The 19,657-nt window shown below is 39.5% G+C and overlaps 1 protein-coding gene across 1 annotated transcript in view; it reads left to right on the top strand.

Moving 5' to 3' along the window:
- CCDC102B (coiled-coil domain containing 102B) overlaps positions 1–19,079 on the top strand; it is a 566,627-nt gene extending 547,548 nt beyond the window's left edge. Inside the window, exon 5 of the mRNA XM_078685713.1 lies at positions 18,629–19,079. Coding sequence (XP_078541839.1) covers positions 18,629–18,655 — 27 coding nt within the window. The 3' untranslated portion in view covers positions 18,656–19,079. The remainder of the gene's footprint in view (positions 1–18,628) is intronic.
- The last annotated feature ends 578 nt before the right edge of the window (positions 19,080–19,657 follow it).

The raw sequence follows: 19,657 nt of genomic DNA, 5'->3' as shown, positions 1-19,657 counted from the left end.
TTCCTTATGATGCCCATCCAAAGGGAGGAAATTGCGGAGGCGCTCGACAGCATGAAGTCCGGTAGTGCTCCGGGCGCTGATGGGCTGACTGTCGGCTTCTACAAGTCTTTTAAAGAACAGCTGCTCCCCTTCCTATCAGCTTTATTTGATGATATTTGCTTGGAAGGCTCCTTGCCCCCGACGATGCGGGAGGCACTCATTATAACGATCCTTAAGCCTGGGAAACCCGCGACGGAGTGTGGCTCATACAGGCCTCTCTCACTGATTAATGTCGACGCCAAGCTGTATGCCAAGGTTCTCGCGACTCGACTCGCTCTGCTCGCCCCGGAACTGGTAGCCCCAGAACAGGCAGGTTTTATACCAGCTAGGAACCTCACGTATAATATACGCACGGTCCTGGGGACGATGCAGCATGTGAAACCGGAGAATAAGGCATTGGCAGTATTTCTCGACATGGAGAAAGCCTTTGACTCTGTGGAGTGGCCGTTCATGTCCAGAGTACTCAGAAAGATGGGACTGGGCGAACCATTCCTACAGATGATAGGCGCCCTGTATTACAAGCCGTTGGCCAGGTTGCGAATTGGAGACAGAGTCACGGAGACGTTCGGAATAGGCAGGGGTACCAGACAGGGCTGCCCCCTCTCCCCCTTGCTATACGCCCTAGTGGCGGAGCCCCTAGCGTGTGCGCTCCGGGAATACCACAGTCATGAGGGCATCAATTTCCCTACTTATAAGATTTGTATCTCTACGTACGCTGATGACACGCTTTTGTACGTCAGAGACCCGGAACTTAACCTCTCCCCCGTACTCAGGGAAGTAGTGCAATTTGGCGCCTTATCCGGTTTAAAAGTGAACTGGACCAAATCGGTGGCGTTCCCACTGACTACGGTGACGCGTAAATTTGTCATGGAGTACCCATTGCAGTGGTCGGATGACCCAGTTAGGTACTTGGGTGTGCAGCTGCATCCAGACCCGGATGTTTTAGTTCGGGAAAATTATGGTGTCGCCTACACAAAGTTAACAGAGGATGTTGAACGATGGTGCAGGTTGCCGCTCTCCCTCATGGGCCGCATTGCACTCATGAAGATGATAGTACTCCCGAGGTTCTTGTTTCTTTTTAATAATCTCCCGGTGACCCTTTCTAAGGCCTTCTTCAAGACGATGACGCAAACTCTCACGCGGCTGGCATGGGGAGGAAAGCAGCCTAGGGTACAGTGGCAAATCCTGACCCTCCCATATGAGCAGGGCGGACTAGGGGCCCCGGATATGGAACAGTACTATAGGGTCGCGCAGGCGACACACCTGCATACCTGGATACACGGGGAGCGTACCATCCCACACGTGATTCTAGAGACTCTCTTCACGCAGCCCCTCCCGCCCGCGGCTACTATCTTTGAACCGGTCACGCGACGTGTAGGATCTCTGGACTCAATCGCGTCGACGAATCACGCATGGCACTCTTTGGCCAAGAGCCATGCCTGCTCACTGCTGTACTCCCCTCTAGTTCCGATAGACTGGGCTGTGTGGTTACCACCGCTGCGGGAAACAGGAGTCACGCGTGCTCTTAATCAATTAGGCATATTCAAGTTGGGGGACCTCTTCAGGGAGGGGAAGGTGGTTTCCTGGGACCAGGTCGCTACCTCCCAGGCCCCGGTGACATTGATGCACCGCTTTCACTTGCATAGGATTCGTGTGGCACTGCGAGAGCTGCTGGGGCCAAACATGGAGGAGCCCCCCGAGTTGCCTGAACTGACGTACGTCATAAAAACGCCGTCATCGTGCAATATGCTTTCGCGATTATACAAGATGGCCCAGCGTCTCCGGGAACAGGCTCCCTCTAAGGCCAGACTGGCGTGGCAACGAGACTTCCAGACGGAGATCAGCGACGCAATGTGGAAGTATTGCTGCCTAAATACGAAAAAGGTGTCGCTGAATGCTAGACACAGACTCATACAGTTTAAATTCCTGCAGAGGGTGTATTACACTCCAGAACGCTTGCACAGATATGGGCTCCGGCAGACGCCCGAATGTGAACGCTGCCATGCGCCAGTAGCGGACTTCTTACATCTGGCATGGTCCTGCCCAGGAATTAACAACTTCTGGGAGGACGTCTTTCTAGAGCTGAGTCGAATACTTGAGATTGAATTTCCAGTAGATCCAGCGCTGGCACTGTTGGGACACACCAAAGTTCTTCCTCCGGCGACGCGTCGCTTGGCAGACATAGGGCTCATCCTGGCTAGGCGAGTGGTGGCGCAGTGTTGGATGCGAGGCCCGCTACCAACAAAAAAAAAGTGGGACAGGGATATGCTGTACAGTTGCACCCAATCACGGTTATATAGTGAACTACTCCCCCCTGTGAGTAGGCCTAAAAACTTTTGGGACCTGTATCTGACTTACGATTCCAATAGAAACACCGCGGAAGAGGATCAGGAGGAGACAGAGGTACAAAGGGAGAGGGAGGAGGGCCAAAAGGATTAGATACACATTCCTGGGGGCTGGGGGAGGCAGGGGTATATAAGGGAGCTCGAGGACTTAGACATATAGGCTGCTTACGCTGGGAGACACACTAGTCGGGAGGTCAGGGTGAGCGTGGGACCTAGGTGGCCGGAGAGGGTTAGAACAGCGTAGATGCAGGCGGAATGACAATTGGCATTGAAAGGGCGGTGAAATAATAGTGGAAGGCACACAGGCAGTCAGGGGAAGAGGGTGGGGGGTTTAGGGGGATTGTTGTGATAGAAGAAGGGACCTGGTTCTCGTTGTCGGACACACACACTTCATGTTACGAACCGTCTCTTCTGGCGGCTGCCAAATCCGCAAATACCTAGGATGGTGAGATTATGACTCGGGGTAGAGGCGCATACGTAACACTAACGGGGCTGTAATTTTTTTTGAGAATTGGTCAACTGGCCCCTAGGACGATGTGATGTAGAAAAAAAAAAAATTTGTGCGATGGTCTTGATTACTGTACAGCCATTGTTCTAAATTTGCTGCCGGCCCCAGGGTTGTAGGCGGAAGCTGTGTGTGTGAATTGATGACGAATAAAAGTTTATAACCCAAAAAAAAAAAAAAAAAAAAAAAAGTATCCAGCCCCAGTTCCGCCCAAACTGTCAATCCCTGCCAACTACTTCCATGTGGCAAGGCCTCACACATAAGTAGCGGAAATTCTGGAGCATAGGGGCATCTTATTTTGGCACGTGCCAGATACCTATGCCAACATTGGCGGGCTGTGCATACTTCCAGGGGGAGGGTTAAAGGGCAAACAGGCAGCCTCAGTGCGATCTGGGCTATCACTCTCAGGGTCACGGTGTCCTCCCTCAGGTCACCAAGCCCCCGAATGCGGCTTGCCGCCCATTTCGTGAGCCACTGTAGGTGTGCTGAGAGGTAATAGGCCTTGAAGTCGGGTACCGCCAGTCCTCCCTCTGCTCTCGGTCGCATGCCACTCTTCGCCTACCATTCCCCCACAGGAACCCCAAAATCATCGACTTGAGTTGGGTGAAGTACTTTGTTGGTATCCATACTGGCAGTGTTCCAAGTAATATAGTAATCTCGGCAGGGTGACCATCTTAAGTAGCGCCACCCGGCCAGCCACCGACAATGGTAGAGATCCCCAGAACTCAAGATACTTTTTGTACCCCTTATTGCTTTCCCTATAATACCCTACAAGATGTTTTTCTGGGTGTGGTAGATTTGAGTGCCCAGGTACGTCAGGCTCCTAGCCTCCCATCTCACTCCCTCAGTTTCTTGTGGATCTATCCTACCCTCCACTGCTGGGAACAGACAGGACTTTGACCAATTTACCTTCAGCCCTGCTGCGTCACCCAGGGCTCGCAGCAAGGTTTTTGTACCTCTATGCGCCTCCCTCGAATCTGACAGAAACAGTAACAGGTCGTCTGAGTAAAGCGCAATGTGGTGGATCTGGCCAAGAACATTTAGTCCCTCATAGTGCTGACCTGTTCTAGCCCGAGCTGCAAATGGTTCCATCGCAAGGGCGAAGAGTAGGGGGGAAAGTGGGAACCCCTCTCGCATTCCCCGTCCTTCATTACAGATGTCTGATATTAGGTCCCCCGTCTTAACCCTAGCAGTAGTGTTGGCATATAGGAGAGCCAACCAGCCCACAAACCTCTCACCGAGCCCGACCCTCTTCATCACATGAAATAAATATGCCCATTCCAAGCTGTCATATGCCTTCTCAATCTCCATTGAGAAGACCGCAGCTTCCTCTTTGTTATAGGTATCTGCCTCTAATACCTGTATTAGGCGGCGAACATTAAGGGCTGTATTTCTGGTGGGTATAAACCCAGATTGATCTCTATGTATGAGGGTTGTCATATGAGGGAGCAGTTGAGTGGCCAGTATACGACTCAGGATTTTGTAGTCCAGGTTAAGCATGGAGAGCCGGCGATAAGCCGCTCTGTCCCAAGGTGGCTTCCCTGGTTTGCGCAGGGGTATAAAAATTGCTTCCCTGGTTGAGGCGGGCATGTGTCCCTCTTGCCTTGCGTCATTGTACAGCTGTGCCAGTCTCGGGGCTAGCAAGTCAATATATGCAAGTAGAATTCAATGGGTAAGCCATCTATTCCCAGTGTTTTGTTACGTGCCATATGTTTAATAGCCTCCTGCACCTCTCCTATTTCCACATCCCGACCCAGGGTATCAACAAGTTCTTTGTCCAAGACAGGTAGTTCCACGTCTCTTATGAATGCGTCAAAGCCCTCTTCTGTTGGCGTCAGCCTACTTTTGTATAAGTCGGTATAGTATTCTAGGAACAGGTCATTGATACCTTGCTGGTCATATCTCACTACTCCATTCTGTTCTCTGATCTCCAATATGACCGACCCCCTCCTGGCTGGTTTGGCCAACCAAGCCAACAGAGAAAGCAGCTCCAAGCCCTGAATCTTAAATATGATTTAATGTTTCCAGGACGCTTGACAATCATCTATGAACAAAAATCACATTTGTTTGACAGCCCGGAATGCGGCAAATGACTGGCTGGAGATCACCCTCCCTTCTCAAGCGCTGGAAAGCCTTGAACAAAGGGCACGCCGAGGCCCAAAAAAAGCAACAGAACAAAGAATACGCCGGAACCAATTGACTCGCAAACCCGCTGCCAAAAGCCCCTCACCAGAACAGGCTCTGCATGGGCAGGAATCAGCCATGGGCACCATTGTGGAGTGCTGTTTATCCTGCATATGTTTATCACACGTTTTAATAATTCACTTTGTGTTGTTTCTTAATGATTGTTTATTCACATCATTTTCGTTCACATCATTATCATTCAAACGCTTGTGGAAACTCCAATTCCCATAATGCAATATTTTGTCTTATACATTCACCGTGGTTTAGTTCCATCCCAATGCATTTCGGCTAATATAGCCTTTATCAAGGGAGTATCTACAAGGAAAATCAAAATGGGACAGGTTTATATCTACCAATAAGAATCGCCGAGGTTATGTCCACCACCGTGGGATTAGTGTGGCCTGCGTGAAAGTCGTTCGTTAGTCAGTTGACCTGCTGGTTATTTAGCTGCGTGTGGTGCTCTGTGCTCCACATCTAATGACTGGTGGTGTGGTCAGGCAGTTCTCGCTCGTTTATAAAGTATCGCTATTTGCCGTGCCGTGTTAGTTAAATCTATGTTTTAAAAACGTGTTCTATTAGTTACTACCGTGGTCATCGTGCATTCTTACCGGAGTTTGAAGTGCGGTACCGCTTGCATTCGAATCTTCCGCTGTGTGAAGTTCAGTGCACCCAGTTGTTAGATGACGTGTTTTTACGTGCTGGCGTCAGATGTCAGTAATGGGTTGCTCGTGAATGTTAAAGGGACCGCCACTTGATTGTCAATAAAGGTGCATACCCGTTGAGAAAAAAAAACGGTGTTAATGCGCGCTATATATGCTAATATCGTTCGTGTCAAGTTGAAAGGGGTTACGTAACTTATCACAAACAATAAACACGTTATGTCGTGTTGACCAACACTAATGTCAATATGGGTAACTATATAGAAGCCACCGTGGATTTCAATGCCTTAGTTCGTATGTTACTCTTGTGTTCATTGAGTCTGGCTTTCAATTTGCGTTCAGTTTGACCTACATATGATTTCCCGCAGGGACATTTGAGTATGTAAATTATGTTCATGGTATCACACGTACCATTAACTTTTAATGGGATTTTTTGTCCTTTCATTGGGTGGGTAATGAAACCTCCTCTGAGTATGTTATTGCAGTTATTACAGTTCCAACATGGTACATTTTAGCCATTCCTTCTGCCATGACTGATTTATTTAGTTCCATTTTTACTGCGTCAATTTATTTCTTTAGTTCCTCCAAGATATTGGATAGTTCTTCTATTATCAGAAGAATAAGGTCAAGAGAACACTTATTGAGTATAGCATACAATTTTTCTCTGAATTTCAATGTGTTATTACATAGGGATGGTCTTAGGGATATTCTCAGGCCTCTCGGGATCCTCTGCGCTTTATGATAGCTCACCATCGTGCTGGCATAGAGGCGCTGATTTATTTCTTTTCTTGACAAATATAATAATTGTCTCACGAGTTGTTCCTTAGTGCGTGTAGTGGTATACTCGGTAGATTCTTCCTGGATTAACCCTATCCATGCTGCCGTCGGCCATTGGCCGACGGCAGCACTTCTTCGCTGGTGCTGCCGTCGGCCAATGGCAGACGCGGCTCAACCCGTTTTGCGAAAGTGCCGCACTTCCGCAAAACGGGTGGCGCAGCCAACGGGTTAAAGAATAAATTCGGGAAATCTCTTCTTCGGCGAAAGCGAATGTTTCGGCCCTTGATTCAGTAAGATGTGTTATCTCCTCATACTGCATCGTCAGTTGTATGTGTGCTACGAGCTATTAGTGGGACGTATATATATATATATAAAGGAGTATAGGTCGTGCACAACTGAGATTATTCTGTTTAATCTGGTCGTCCCTGCTCCTGGGAATCACTCCCAAATAGGGAGTGTATGTAAAATGCTAAAGTTGCAGTCCTAGGTACCTTAGGCTGTCTCCCTGGGCACTGTTGTGGAGTGCTGTTTATCCTGCATATGTTTATCACACGTTTTAATAATTCACTTTGTGTTGTTTCTTAATGATTGTTTATTCACATCATTTTCATTCACATCATTACCATTCAAACGCTGGTGGAAACTCCAATTCCCATAATGCAATATTTTGTCTTATGCATTCACTGTGGTTTAGTTCCATCCCAATGCATTTCGGCTATTATAGCCTTTATCAAGGGAGTATCTACAAGGAAAATCAAAATGCGACAGGTTTATATCTACCGATAAGAATCGCCGAGGTTATGTCCACCACCGTGTGATTAGTGTGGCCTGCGTGAAAGTCGTTCGTTACTCAGTTGACCTGCTGGTTATTTAGCTGTGTGTGGTGCTCTGTGCTCCGCATCTAATGACTGGTGGTGTGGTCCAAAAAAAGTAACAAAACAAAGAATACGCCGGAACCAATTGACTCGCAAACCTGCTGCCAAAAGCCCCTTACCAGAACAGGCTCTGCATGGGCAAGAATCAGCCTTGGCGGGGCGGCGGCTGCCATTCGAGACTCCAATCCTCCTTCATCACCGGAACAATCGGATGAGAACATTATGCACTTGGATTCTGAGAGCAATGATATACTATTCCCCTTGATCACTCCACAAACAGTGCAAGACCTATTTGGCTAAACGATATTCTGAGGCCAAGCGACACTCCAAGAACATTGTTGCACGGCTGCATTAAAGGGAACTAAGATATTACCAATGTACCTAACTATTTCTTCCCTCCCCAGCTCCCCCTACACTTGGTCTACATTAAGGGCCCTGACATGCGTGTAGTTGTGCCCTTGTAGATGTACTATGCAGTCCATAGGAACCACCCCCCCTGCTGCAGATGCATACCAAAACCAAATGGAAGTTCAGACTGTTCTGTGTAACGTTTGGACCAGCATAGTTTATGCACTAGTCCTAGTATTGGTATCTTTAGCTGCTATTTTTCATTGGGTTCCTGGCTCTCCCTGCACTATACTATACACACCGCCTACCATACAACCCTGAGCAAGCACAACACCGAACATACTAATACATGGCCACATTGGGTAAATAAACTGTTATTACCTGGAATGTCAGGGGGATTGAATCAGTTCACAAACGCCACAGGGTCCACACACAGTTGAATAGACGAAAAGCGCAGATCACCTTGATCCAAGAATCCCATCTCACTGACTCCGAAGCAGTTAAACTCTGGAAAAAATGGAGAGGCCAAATATTTAATACATCATTCTTCGCATTTGCGAGAGGGACAGTTATATGGGTCAGGCATGGGGTCCCGTTCATGGCCATTGAGCAGGGCACAGACCTTCAGACCACTATGAGCCCAGGTCTCCTTTTGGACATCCTTACCCCTTTCGGAGATGGGTAGAATAGCCATCTCCAAGATGGTGGTTGTACCACAACTGCTATATATTTTTTTGAATCTGCTGGTCCTGATCCCCGCTACTATTATCCGGACATTAGATTCCCTCCTCTCGGATCTCATTTGGAGAAAGGGACGCAGAAGAGTGAGCCTGGTCGAAATGCATTGAGGCCAGACGAGGGAGGACTGGTGGTCCCTGACTTTTGCGCATACTGTCTGGCTAGCCAACTCCAATGGCTGTCATACTGGCTTACAGGACGCAACCTACATGAATTTGACTACACATCACAAACATTGAACCAGGTCACTCTCCACACACTGTTACTACTTGGGAATAGGGCATCCCCCATCTGCTACGAATAGCTCTCCTTTATTGGAGAAGAGCATTACCATACACCAGATGGAACCCCCCATATACACCTAACACTCCTTTACATGGAATTCCCACAACAACAGGGCTAGTCACCAGACATAGTGTCTCCCACTGGACGCAAGAAGGGGTATCCACCGTTGGAGTGATGTTCATCACCTGTATGCTAGCAGACCATGAACATTTCGCTCATAATCAGGGAGTTCCCCGTTCCCTGTTTATATTACACACTACCATCACTCACTATATTAAAAAGTACTGGACCCCAGACGGGAGTGAACCCCCTACACATGAACTAAAACATGCAGTCTACCTGGTGGGGAAAGGACGCCACCAAACCAGATGGCTGTACAAGGGTGTCAGTGCACACGCAAGTACTTTCTTCACAAGTCTGTGAGAGAAATGGACTAGGGATCTCGGTAGAGATCTAACGGATAAGGAATGGTCCTCTCTCCTGGAATTCCCCAAAAAGGTGTTCCGTAATGCTAAATTCAAACTTATATAGTTTATGATCTCGCACAGGGCATACCTTACACCACACTGCCTTAATTGCATATACGCTGAAGCGCAAGTCTGCAGCCCTAGGTGTCAGACGCGGATATACTACATATGTTGTGGGCATTCCCACGCTTTTGGTTCATAATTGTGCAGATGGTGAGAGACACGACGGGTACCTCTGGCCTGGATACAGCAGAGAGCTGTGTACTAGGACTACTCCACCACCCGAAAACACAGAAAGTGCAATGCCGTTTTGCGGATATGGCCATCCTCATAGCGAAATGCACCATCACAATAAGGTGGAAATCAGCCTGCCCTCCTATACTAGTCACTTGGCACAAAGCGATGGTTCGATGGGGTGGAGCAGAGAGTGCTATCATCAGGAGGGAGGAACTCCGAGGGGTGTGTAAAACATCCATCTCCTTAGAATGGAACCAGATGTTAGAAACACTTAAACCCGCTGGCCCCTTTACACCCCTTTACACCTCACAATACTCAAAACATGTCACCCGCTTCCCCCCCCCCCCCCCCGCCGACTCATAGTATAGTTCTCTCACATATAACTATTCTGCTTATTAGGTCGTCCAGTTTGAATGCTGTCCTTAAAACATAATAACCTTATGTAGGATAATCTAAAGAATGAAAGGCGTAAACCGTTTCGCACTCCATGACAAAAAGGTGAGCCAGTTCAGTGGGTGGGTGGTGGGTAATTTAGGGAAGTTACATTCTCTGTTTGAAATCCTATGAAATGTTCACATGTAACAACTATTGACAATAGCAGACTCTGTAATGTGAATGCATGACATAGAATAATGTGAATATTTTTAGGATCTCAAAAGCAAGATTCTGAGGAAACAGTTAATCTGCAAATCTCCAAATGATGTACCAATGTACCATTGAATACGGAAATGTGATATTGCATCACACTATTCAAAATCAATAAAATTATGTTTAAAAAAAAGTAGAAGAAAAGGGCCAAGATTCAACCAATAGTTAACATTCTTATTTCATGGTTGATGAAATGCTGTGATGTGATTGAATGCAGAACCAGAGATGGCTCAGATTGTCTTGGTGCCTTGGAGCAGAAGGAAGTCTCTCTGAGTTTTGCTCAGCAGATGTGACTTAGTTTGGAACTGAAAGAGACTGGTGTCTTATGCTGTAATTAAGAAAGATTTCCAAGTGTATTTATTTAATAGCATACTTTATGAAGTATGTTTGTTGAGAAGTGTCAGTAAGTGCACTCAGATTGGCAAATATATTTTACACCATTTGTACAGAGTGAAATGCTGTTTGGGGAGGTGTAGATGTTTTAATATAGCTTTTGAGAGGTATACATTATAATGTAGTGAGATGTGAGCAAGGTTTGCAGATTGTGCTGAAAAATTAAGTGTTCCAACTGTATGTTCTTGTATGTAAAGGAGGCAGTGTTTCTCACATTATAAAACAAAGAATGTGGAATGTTTTATGACAAGCCCAAGGGTTTATATGAACCTCACTGTACATATAGTTTAACCTTTTGAGATGTTTTAGTGGTGATATTGCTATTTATTGAGTAAAAGACCATGATTAGTGTCAGAAAGGGTGTCTCAAGAGAAATGAGTTACTTTAACATTTTTATGAAATCAGGTTTGATGACGTTATAATTAATTTGGGAAAAGATACACTTGGTGAGGGTGTGGAGTGTGTCCCCCAAAAGGAATAACAAGTTAGTGGTACACTAGATATAAATATGTGATTGTGGGTGAAAGGTGTAGCAAACTGTATAGATAGCAAAGTATAGTGAAGAATGACATGATTTGGATCACTGACATAACCTCGACAGACCGAATATCGACTGGACAAAATATCGATGACTAATTATCGACAACAAAATTATCGATTTACTATACTTACACAACAAACATCAAAAATATCGACTACACAATATCGACTACTAAAAACAACGACTACAACAATATCGACTCACAACATTATCGATTTCTAAAACACCGATTATTAAATATTTATATAACAACAGTCAAAATATCGATTACACAAACATAGATAGCAAATTTATCGATTGTAAAAAAATCGCCATTAATAGATCCTAAAATAAATGACTTTATTATTTAATAATTAAGTCATACTGATCATAAAAAACCAGATTTAGTTAATATAAATAGATGACATATATTATTTATTTTCATAACATTTACAACACACAATAAATACTAACATACATTTTATAATACATAAACAATGTTTCGACCTTCTACACATTTTTTACAACTAATTATATATATTCCTCCACTTTACAAATATCAAAATAGCATTACCTAGAACATTACCTATACAAAATAAATCCTTACACATTCAATAAACGTTAATTTGCGTCACCCATATAAGGAAAGCAATTAGCATAACAGAAAAAAAAATTCAAATCAACAAATAAAAACAGACTATCCATTTAAACAACCAATCCTATTTCTGAAACAATTAACCTAATACTATATAAATGAAATAATAAGTAACTAAAAACGCAGTATACATCTCCTAAGTAAAGGAAGACGAAACTCTGCTGGATTTCTGGAAGAAAACTGATGGACTTCAACAGAAAGAGACCTACACATATCTAAAGTAAGTACTACTACATTATTAATCAGCGAAAATGTAACTCTCAAAGCTCACACCTATATTTTAAAGCAAAATACATCAAATATATCTTTTTTTTTTAGCACTCATCCTACAGATGAAAAAAAAAAACAGAAGACCTACACAACACCTGGACATCAAAAGTTACATATAAAAAAGTAAGTATATATTAGAAATGTAAAATCGAGAATTAATAGATAGGTAACTAAATCTAAACTAGCAAAAAACGTCGAACAAATTATCATAAATAGTAATAAAATATTTCTACACATTTTCTCAACTTCCACAGGTACAAAAAGATATACACAGAAAATAACAGTTTGAAGAACATCAACAGCTGAAAATAACGACTTGAAAGCATCAAAACATTTACAGGTAAAATACAAATGTGTGAAACTGTATAATGTGATTAGAACATTTTTTTTCCTTAAAAAATATTTACATTCTCTTTTAATTACCTCCTAGCACTACAATACTATCATGACTGAAGGAGCTAAATTCATTTATTCACAAAAAGGGAAAATGCTTCTTTGTTACATGGGATATGTCTACACTCAAGAGAAACAAAAAGATTTGAAAGTGTTTTGGAAGTGTACGAAATATTATGCCAACAAATGTTATGGTAGAGCTATAACTCAGGAAACTACTGTTACTTATACTAAAGAACATAATCACCCACCCAATGTAACAGAAATAGAGATTAGACAAATGCTAGATTCCCTTAAAGAAGCTAGTACTAGCACTGATCAACCAACAACTGCTATTCTGAAACACCATTTAAGTGTACTTCCCCAACATGCTTCTAGCCAATTACCATCTATAGAATCCCTTAAAAGAACAGTAGCTAGACAAAAAAGAGCAACATGCACTACTCCTCCCACACCAAAAACTTTAGAAGAAGTCCAAATTCCACCTGAACTCTCTGTAACTCACAATAAAGAAAATTTTATACTCTATGACAACAAATCTAAAGATAAAAGAATTATACTGTTTGCCACAGCAAACAACATGACAAAACTTACCCAATGCCAAACTTGGATGATGGACGGTACTTTTTCTGTATGCCCCAAACCTTTTTATCAATTATACACCATCCATGGTCATTTCCAAAATGCAAATATTCCATTCCTTTATGCCCTTCTACCAATCAAACAGCAAACTACCTATCAAGAAATACTAACTGAAGTCAAGCAACATACTAACAACTATTTTCCACAAAAAATTATCATTGACTTTGAAAAAGCTATGATAAACAGCATCCTTAAAACATACCCACACACAGCAATACAAGGTTGCTATTACCACTTTAATCAATGTATCTGGCGACATCTACAAAAATCAACCTTGAGTATCCAATACGCCACTGATAGCACATTTGCTTATCAAATAAAAAAACTCATCGCCCTAGCCTATGTTCCACTAACAGATGTAACTGAGCACTATAACTTATTAATAGACAGCCCCTACTATAAAAGAAACGAAGATAAACTAAGCCCTATGCTTGACTACTTCGAAGACACATGGGTAGGAAGGCTACACAGATCAGGCCATAGAAGACAACCCAAATACCAAATAGCTTGGTGGAATGTCTACCTTAGCACACTAAATAAGGAAGCAAAAACAAACAATGCAGTTGAAGGATGGCACAATGCCTTCCAAGCAACTACAGGCCGAGGAACGCCTACCCTTCACAAATTAATACAATCCTTACAAAAAGAACAAAGTTACCAGGAGCTCCGAATGGAGCAATCAGTAACTTTGATTGGACCTAAACTCACCAAAGAAACTAAACAAATGTATAACACACTCCAAAGTCAAGTTACCCTCTATCCAACTAGCAAAGGACTAGAATATCTATCAATGATTGCCAAAACTATTCTTTAAAACATTACATAACTATACACGTAAAACTAAACATATTTTTCCTAAAATTCTTCATTATAATATGTAACAAATTGCAATTAAATTATCAAATACATAATATTAACATATATAAAATGTATTTAGATAATGTATTTACAAAATGTTACATACAACGTAAGTAAAGCAAAATTAAAAACAGTTTTCCCACCCATTAAAAATACAGAAAATACTTATATTTCTGATACAGCTTCAAACGTAATCCAATTCCAAGCAATCCATAGGACACCATTCCAAAAACCCATACAATCCATGAAAGCCCAAAAAAAATGCTAAAATACAAGCAAATGCATAGCGACTCCTTTCCACTTCAGTAGACACCAGATACCATAGAAAACCCAAAAATCCGTAATGGCGAAAAATAAACGCTCCAACAAAATGTAAAAACCCAAAAAATAGTGTGCAAAAATAAGAGTATATAATACTCGTTACACAGCTGTGATCAAAAAAGAAGGGAGTCCTCCAAAACAGCGAAACGCGACGATAACCTAGAAAAAATTAAATAACATACCCACCCACATAAAAACACCCATACATATATAAAAACACATATTTATACATCAAACATATTATCTTAGTAACATTTAAACATATTACCTCACCTCACACACCTACAACAAAAACGCGGTAAAAATCCAATATCGTACACTCTACCTAACACCGAACACACAATCTTCTCTAATTAACTCTACCTACATAAACATAAACACAGCACACATACACTAGCAATAAGTTCAGAAACTTATAAAACACAATTAAAACAAACTTACCCTCTCTAACGCGAAGCAGCACCCAACCGCGATCTGTTGAAGCACCAAATACGCCGAAGTAACATTACGCGGTTAAAAAGTAGTCCCTGTATACAGCTAAATGCTATTTAATTTCTATATTCCAACACTTTAAAAAATACACAGAGTATTATATTAAGTGTAAATATTTATTTAAAGTGTATAAAATTATTTCATAAATATTCATAAGTTTGAAATAATTATTCAACTGTTATGTTATAGTTAAAAAATTAATTTTTGATTTATAAATACATTTAGTAAATAGTGTTAATGTAAAAATAAATTGCATATATAAGTTTGTTACAAGAAATGTTTTTTTTAAATTTGCAAATATTATGTAAAACATTATGTATGTATATAATAAATGTTTTTGGTGTTTATGTATTTAAAAATGAATATTATAAATATGTTCAATATTCATAATAATTATTTCCAAAAATATAACATGACTTGGTAATAAACAAAAATGTTACAATTACAAAAAAATGTACATAATTTGCAATGACAATAAATTCAATGTGTATGTGAATAAATATTTTGTTATTAAATAAAAAGTACATATTACCAATTTGTTTCAGAAACTATTTAAATGTTAATATATGTAAAAGATAAAAAAATTATGTTAATATAATTTATGTGTTAAAAACATATACATGTACTTCATATTTTTGTTATGTTAATAAAAACATTGAATGAAAATTTTTGATTATAAATAAAAAATGTTTCTCTATTTACAAATAAATTTTTATATGTGAATAAACAATTTTTCATTTATGGCATTTAACCCTGTCTATGTTTCCTTCTTTATTATTGTATATAAATATTATTTGCATATTAAATAATCAATTTAAAAATACCTTATACATTTAAATATATTTAAAAATTGTATTAATATTTAAAGTCCTACAATACCAATAATTGTTTCAATGTATATTAATTGAAATATTTTATATAAAATATATGAAAAAGTAACTAATTTAATAGACATTTAAATTGACCATATTTTTACCCTGTATCCCTCTAACCTAAAACCCTAAACTGACCCAAAGCCCTAAAAACACCCCTTTACCCACAAACTAAAAACTGACCCAGAACCCACAAAATACCCCTTTACCCACTAACTGAAAACTGACCCTGACCCCTAACAATAACCCTTTACCCACTAACTGAAAACTGACCCTGACCCCTAAAAATACCCCTTTACCCACTAACTGAAAACTGACCCTGACCCCTAAAAATACCCCTTTACCCAAAAACTGAAAACTGACCCTGACCTCTAAAAATACCCCTTTTCCCACAAACTGAAAACTAACCCTGCAACCAAAAAAATACCCTTTACCCAAATACTGAAAACTGACCCTTAACCCTAAAAATACCCCTTTACCCACTAACTGAAAACTGACCCTGACCCCTAAAAATACCCCTTTACCCACTAACTGAAAACTGACCCTGACCCCTAAAAATACCCCTTTACCCACTAACTGAAAACTGACCCTGACCCCTACAAATACCCCTTTACCCACTAACTAAAAACTGACCCTGACCCCTAAAAATACCCCTTTACCCAAAAACTGAAAACTGACCCTGACCTCTAAAAATACCCCTTTACCCACAAACTGAAAACTAACCCTGCAACCAAAGAAAGACCCTTTACCCAAATACTGAAAACTGACCCTTAACCCTAAAAATAACCCTTTACCCACTAACTGAAAACTGACCCTAACCCCTAAAAATACCCCTTTACCCACTAACTGAAAACTGACACTGACCCCTACTAATACCCCTTTACCCACTAACTGAAAACTGACCCTAACCCCTAAAAATACCCCTTTACCCAAAAACTGAAAACTGACCCTGACCTCTAAAAATACCCCTTTACCCACAAACTGAAAACTGACCCTGCAACCAAAAAAATACCCTTTACCCAAATACTGAAAACTGACCCTTAACCCTAAAAATACCCCTTTACCCACTAACTGAAAACTGACCCTGACCCCTAAAAATACCCCTTTACCCACTAACTGAAAACTGACCCTGACCCCTACAAATACCCCTTTACCCACTAACTGAAAACTGACCCTCACCCCTACAAATACCCCTTTACCCACTAACTGAAAACTGACCCTCACCCCTACAAATACCCCTTTACCCAAAAACTGAAAACTGACCCTGACCCCTAAAAACACCTTTATCCACAAACTGAAAACTGACTCTGAAAAAAAAAAATTACCCTTTACCCAAATACTGAAAACTGACCCTGAACCCTACAAATACCCCTTTACCCACTAACTGAAAACTGACCCTGACCCCTAAAAATACCCCTTTACCCACTAAATGAAAACTGACCCTGACCCCTACAAATACACCTTTACCAAAAAACTGACAACTGACTCTGCACACAACATATACCCCTTAATAACCAAACAGAAAAGTAACCCATAAGACTAAACCAACCTCTTTCCCCAAATACAAAATAATATATATATGAGAATATCTATAATTATATATATTTATATATTATATATATCTTTATATATCTAATTATAAATATATTATATATATGTAATTAAATGTAATTAGACAATTATATTTCATATATATATATTTTATATTTAATTATTATAATATTAGTTATATCTATTTATATCTATATAATTAACATATTTTAAGTCTTTAACAATTATTTCATTATGAATACCAATTAATTAATTAACATATGTCATTACTTATAATTAATTAACTTCCCACCCTATACCCCTATTAACACACAACCCACTACATAACATAAAAATGTGAGATGTAACATAATTTACTATAATAGCATTAATGTTAATAAATTTACAATTACATAAAATATAATTAACATATTTAATTTATTTTACAAATATTTAATTATTCATAACAATTAACTAATTAACATAATTAATTACTTACAATTAAATTACTTCCCACCCTATTCCCCTATAATCCCACAACCCACTACATATCCTAAAAAAGTTTGATTTTACATATTCAACAATAATTCCATTTATTTAAATAAATTAACAATTAAATTATATATAATTAACATATTTTAGATAAATAACAAGTATTTACTTATTCTTACCAATTAATTAATTAACAGATTTAATTACTTACTATTAAATTACTTCCCACCCTAATCCCCTATAATCCCACAACCGGCTACATGAAAAAAATGATTTAAATAAGCATAATTCTCAAATAAGCTATTAAAATAACATATTTACCAATTACATATTATATATTTAATTAAATAGTAATTTAACAATTAATTACATATTAATACCAATTATTATATTTACATATTTAATTAATTAATACCAATTAATATATTTACATATTTAATTAATTAATACCAATTAATATATTTACATATTTAATTAATTAATACCAATTAATATATTTACATAATTAATTAATTAATACCAATTAATATATTTACATAATTAATTAATTATATTTAAAATACTTCCCACCCTATTCCCCTAAAAACCCACTACCCGCTCCTACAAATTATTATAGTAATATAATTTTTTTTATATTTATTAATTATTTTTAACATTAATTCTATATAAATAAATAAATAAAATTAATACATTTTAACACAAAATGCTATTATAAAACATTAAAACAATGTACATTGAACTATTACATATTATATATATACATATTAAAATTCGATATCATGAGAGTCGATATTGTGACAGTCGATAACACAACTTTCGATATTTTTAAACTAATAAACATATCGATATTTTTTACTGACGATATTACTTACTCGATATTTTTTATGTCGATATTTTTTACATACATAACAATCGATAAAAAAAAAATCGATATTACTTACCTCGATATTAATGCCATCTCGATATTCTCTAGTCGATATTATGTCCAGTCGAAATAAATGACTCGATATTAAGACTGTACACCCATGATTTATTTACTAGTAAGTAACTTTTGAATCTTTTGGCTATTTTCTCTTTTTGTAGGAGGAAAATGAAAAACAGAAGTTGTGAACAAGAAAACTAAAACGTGAAAAACAATATGGAGAAGAAAAAGAAGTCATGTCTACTTTTGAAAATACAGGAAATAATTACTCTTTGGAAAGTGAGGAAACAACTATTGATTAGAGAAGTGATACTATTTATATTGCATATGGGGACTTTTGTGATCGTGTAGAAGCTTGTGCTGTGTAGGTGTACTTGTTTCAGAGGAAATTATCATCTTTTTTACCTAAGCAGCAAAAGGAGCTTTGGTAAGACAAGCAGGATTATTGTCTTGTTCAGCAGTGAGTAGCTAAGCAGGCACCGTGTATCCAGTTTAAAACGATGTGGAAGCACATAAAGAGCTCTGCAGGTCAGAAGCACAATCTAACTCTGCCTAAGCTAGCCTTTGTTAACTCCTTTTGAAAACTGTATGCATGAGAAACTTTGCAGAGAATTTTTTGCTAGCTGGCCTCAATTAAAAACACTGCCATACCAAATACTTCTTGCCAGGAAGAGGTGGCTAATGTGGTGCAGGTATAGCAGGTTGCTCTACAGAATGTGATGAAGAAATTATAAATTGGTAACATTGGTTGTTTTGTTTGTTTTATAATTGTTGATATAGTTTGTTAATGGAGTATTGTAGTAGTTTTGTAATGTTGCCAAATTGTTATTTTGTAATAAAAGTTTAACATTTCTACTTATTTGATTGCTTAATAGTTATTACAGATTTCAATATTGTTACAGTATTGTAATGTTGACTAAAACTGGCAGTTCCATCTCATACAAGAGAGAGGTTTTGTCGCAAAGGCCAGTGCATCCTCATATTCTATTACAAACAGTTATCAGCTGGTGGAGTTGTGACAGTGAAGAGGGCTGTTCTTTTGCACATGTTATTATTTATGTTTGTGACTCTGGAGAGAAATTGCAGCTGAGAACTCTGTTCCTGTGCACCCCTACCGTGCCTCATTGTCCCCATGGGGAGATGTCTGAGGGAGAGGTGAGTGTGTCGCCATACTGAACTATGAATCTCAA

The sequence above is a fragment of the Lissotriton helveticus genome, chromosome 4_1, assembly GCF_964261635.1.
Source record: "Lissotriton helveticus chromosome 4_1, aLisHel1.1, whole genome shotgun sequence".
Lineage (NCBI taxonomy): Eukaryota > Metazoa > Chordata > Amphibia > Caudata > Salamandridae > Lissotriton > Lissotriton helveticus.
Note: the sequence above shows the minus strand (reverse complement) of the source record. Positions and strands in the feature narration are given on the sequence as shown.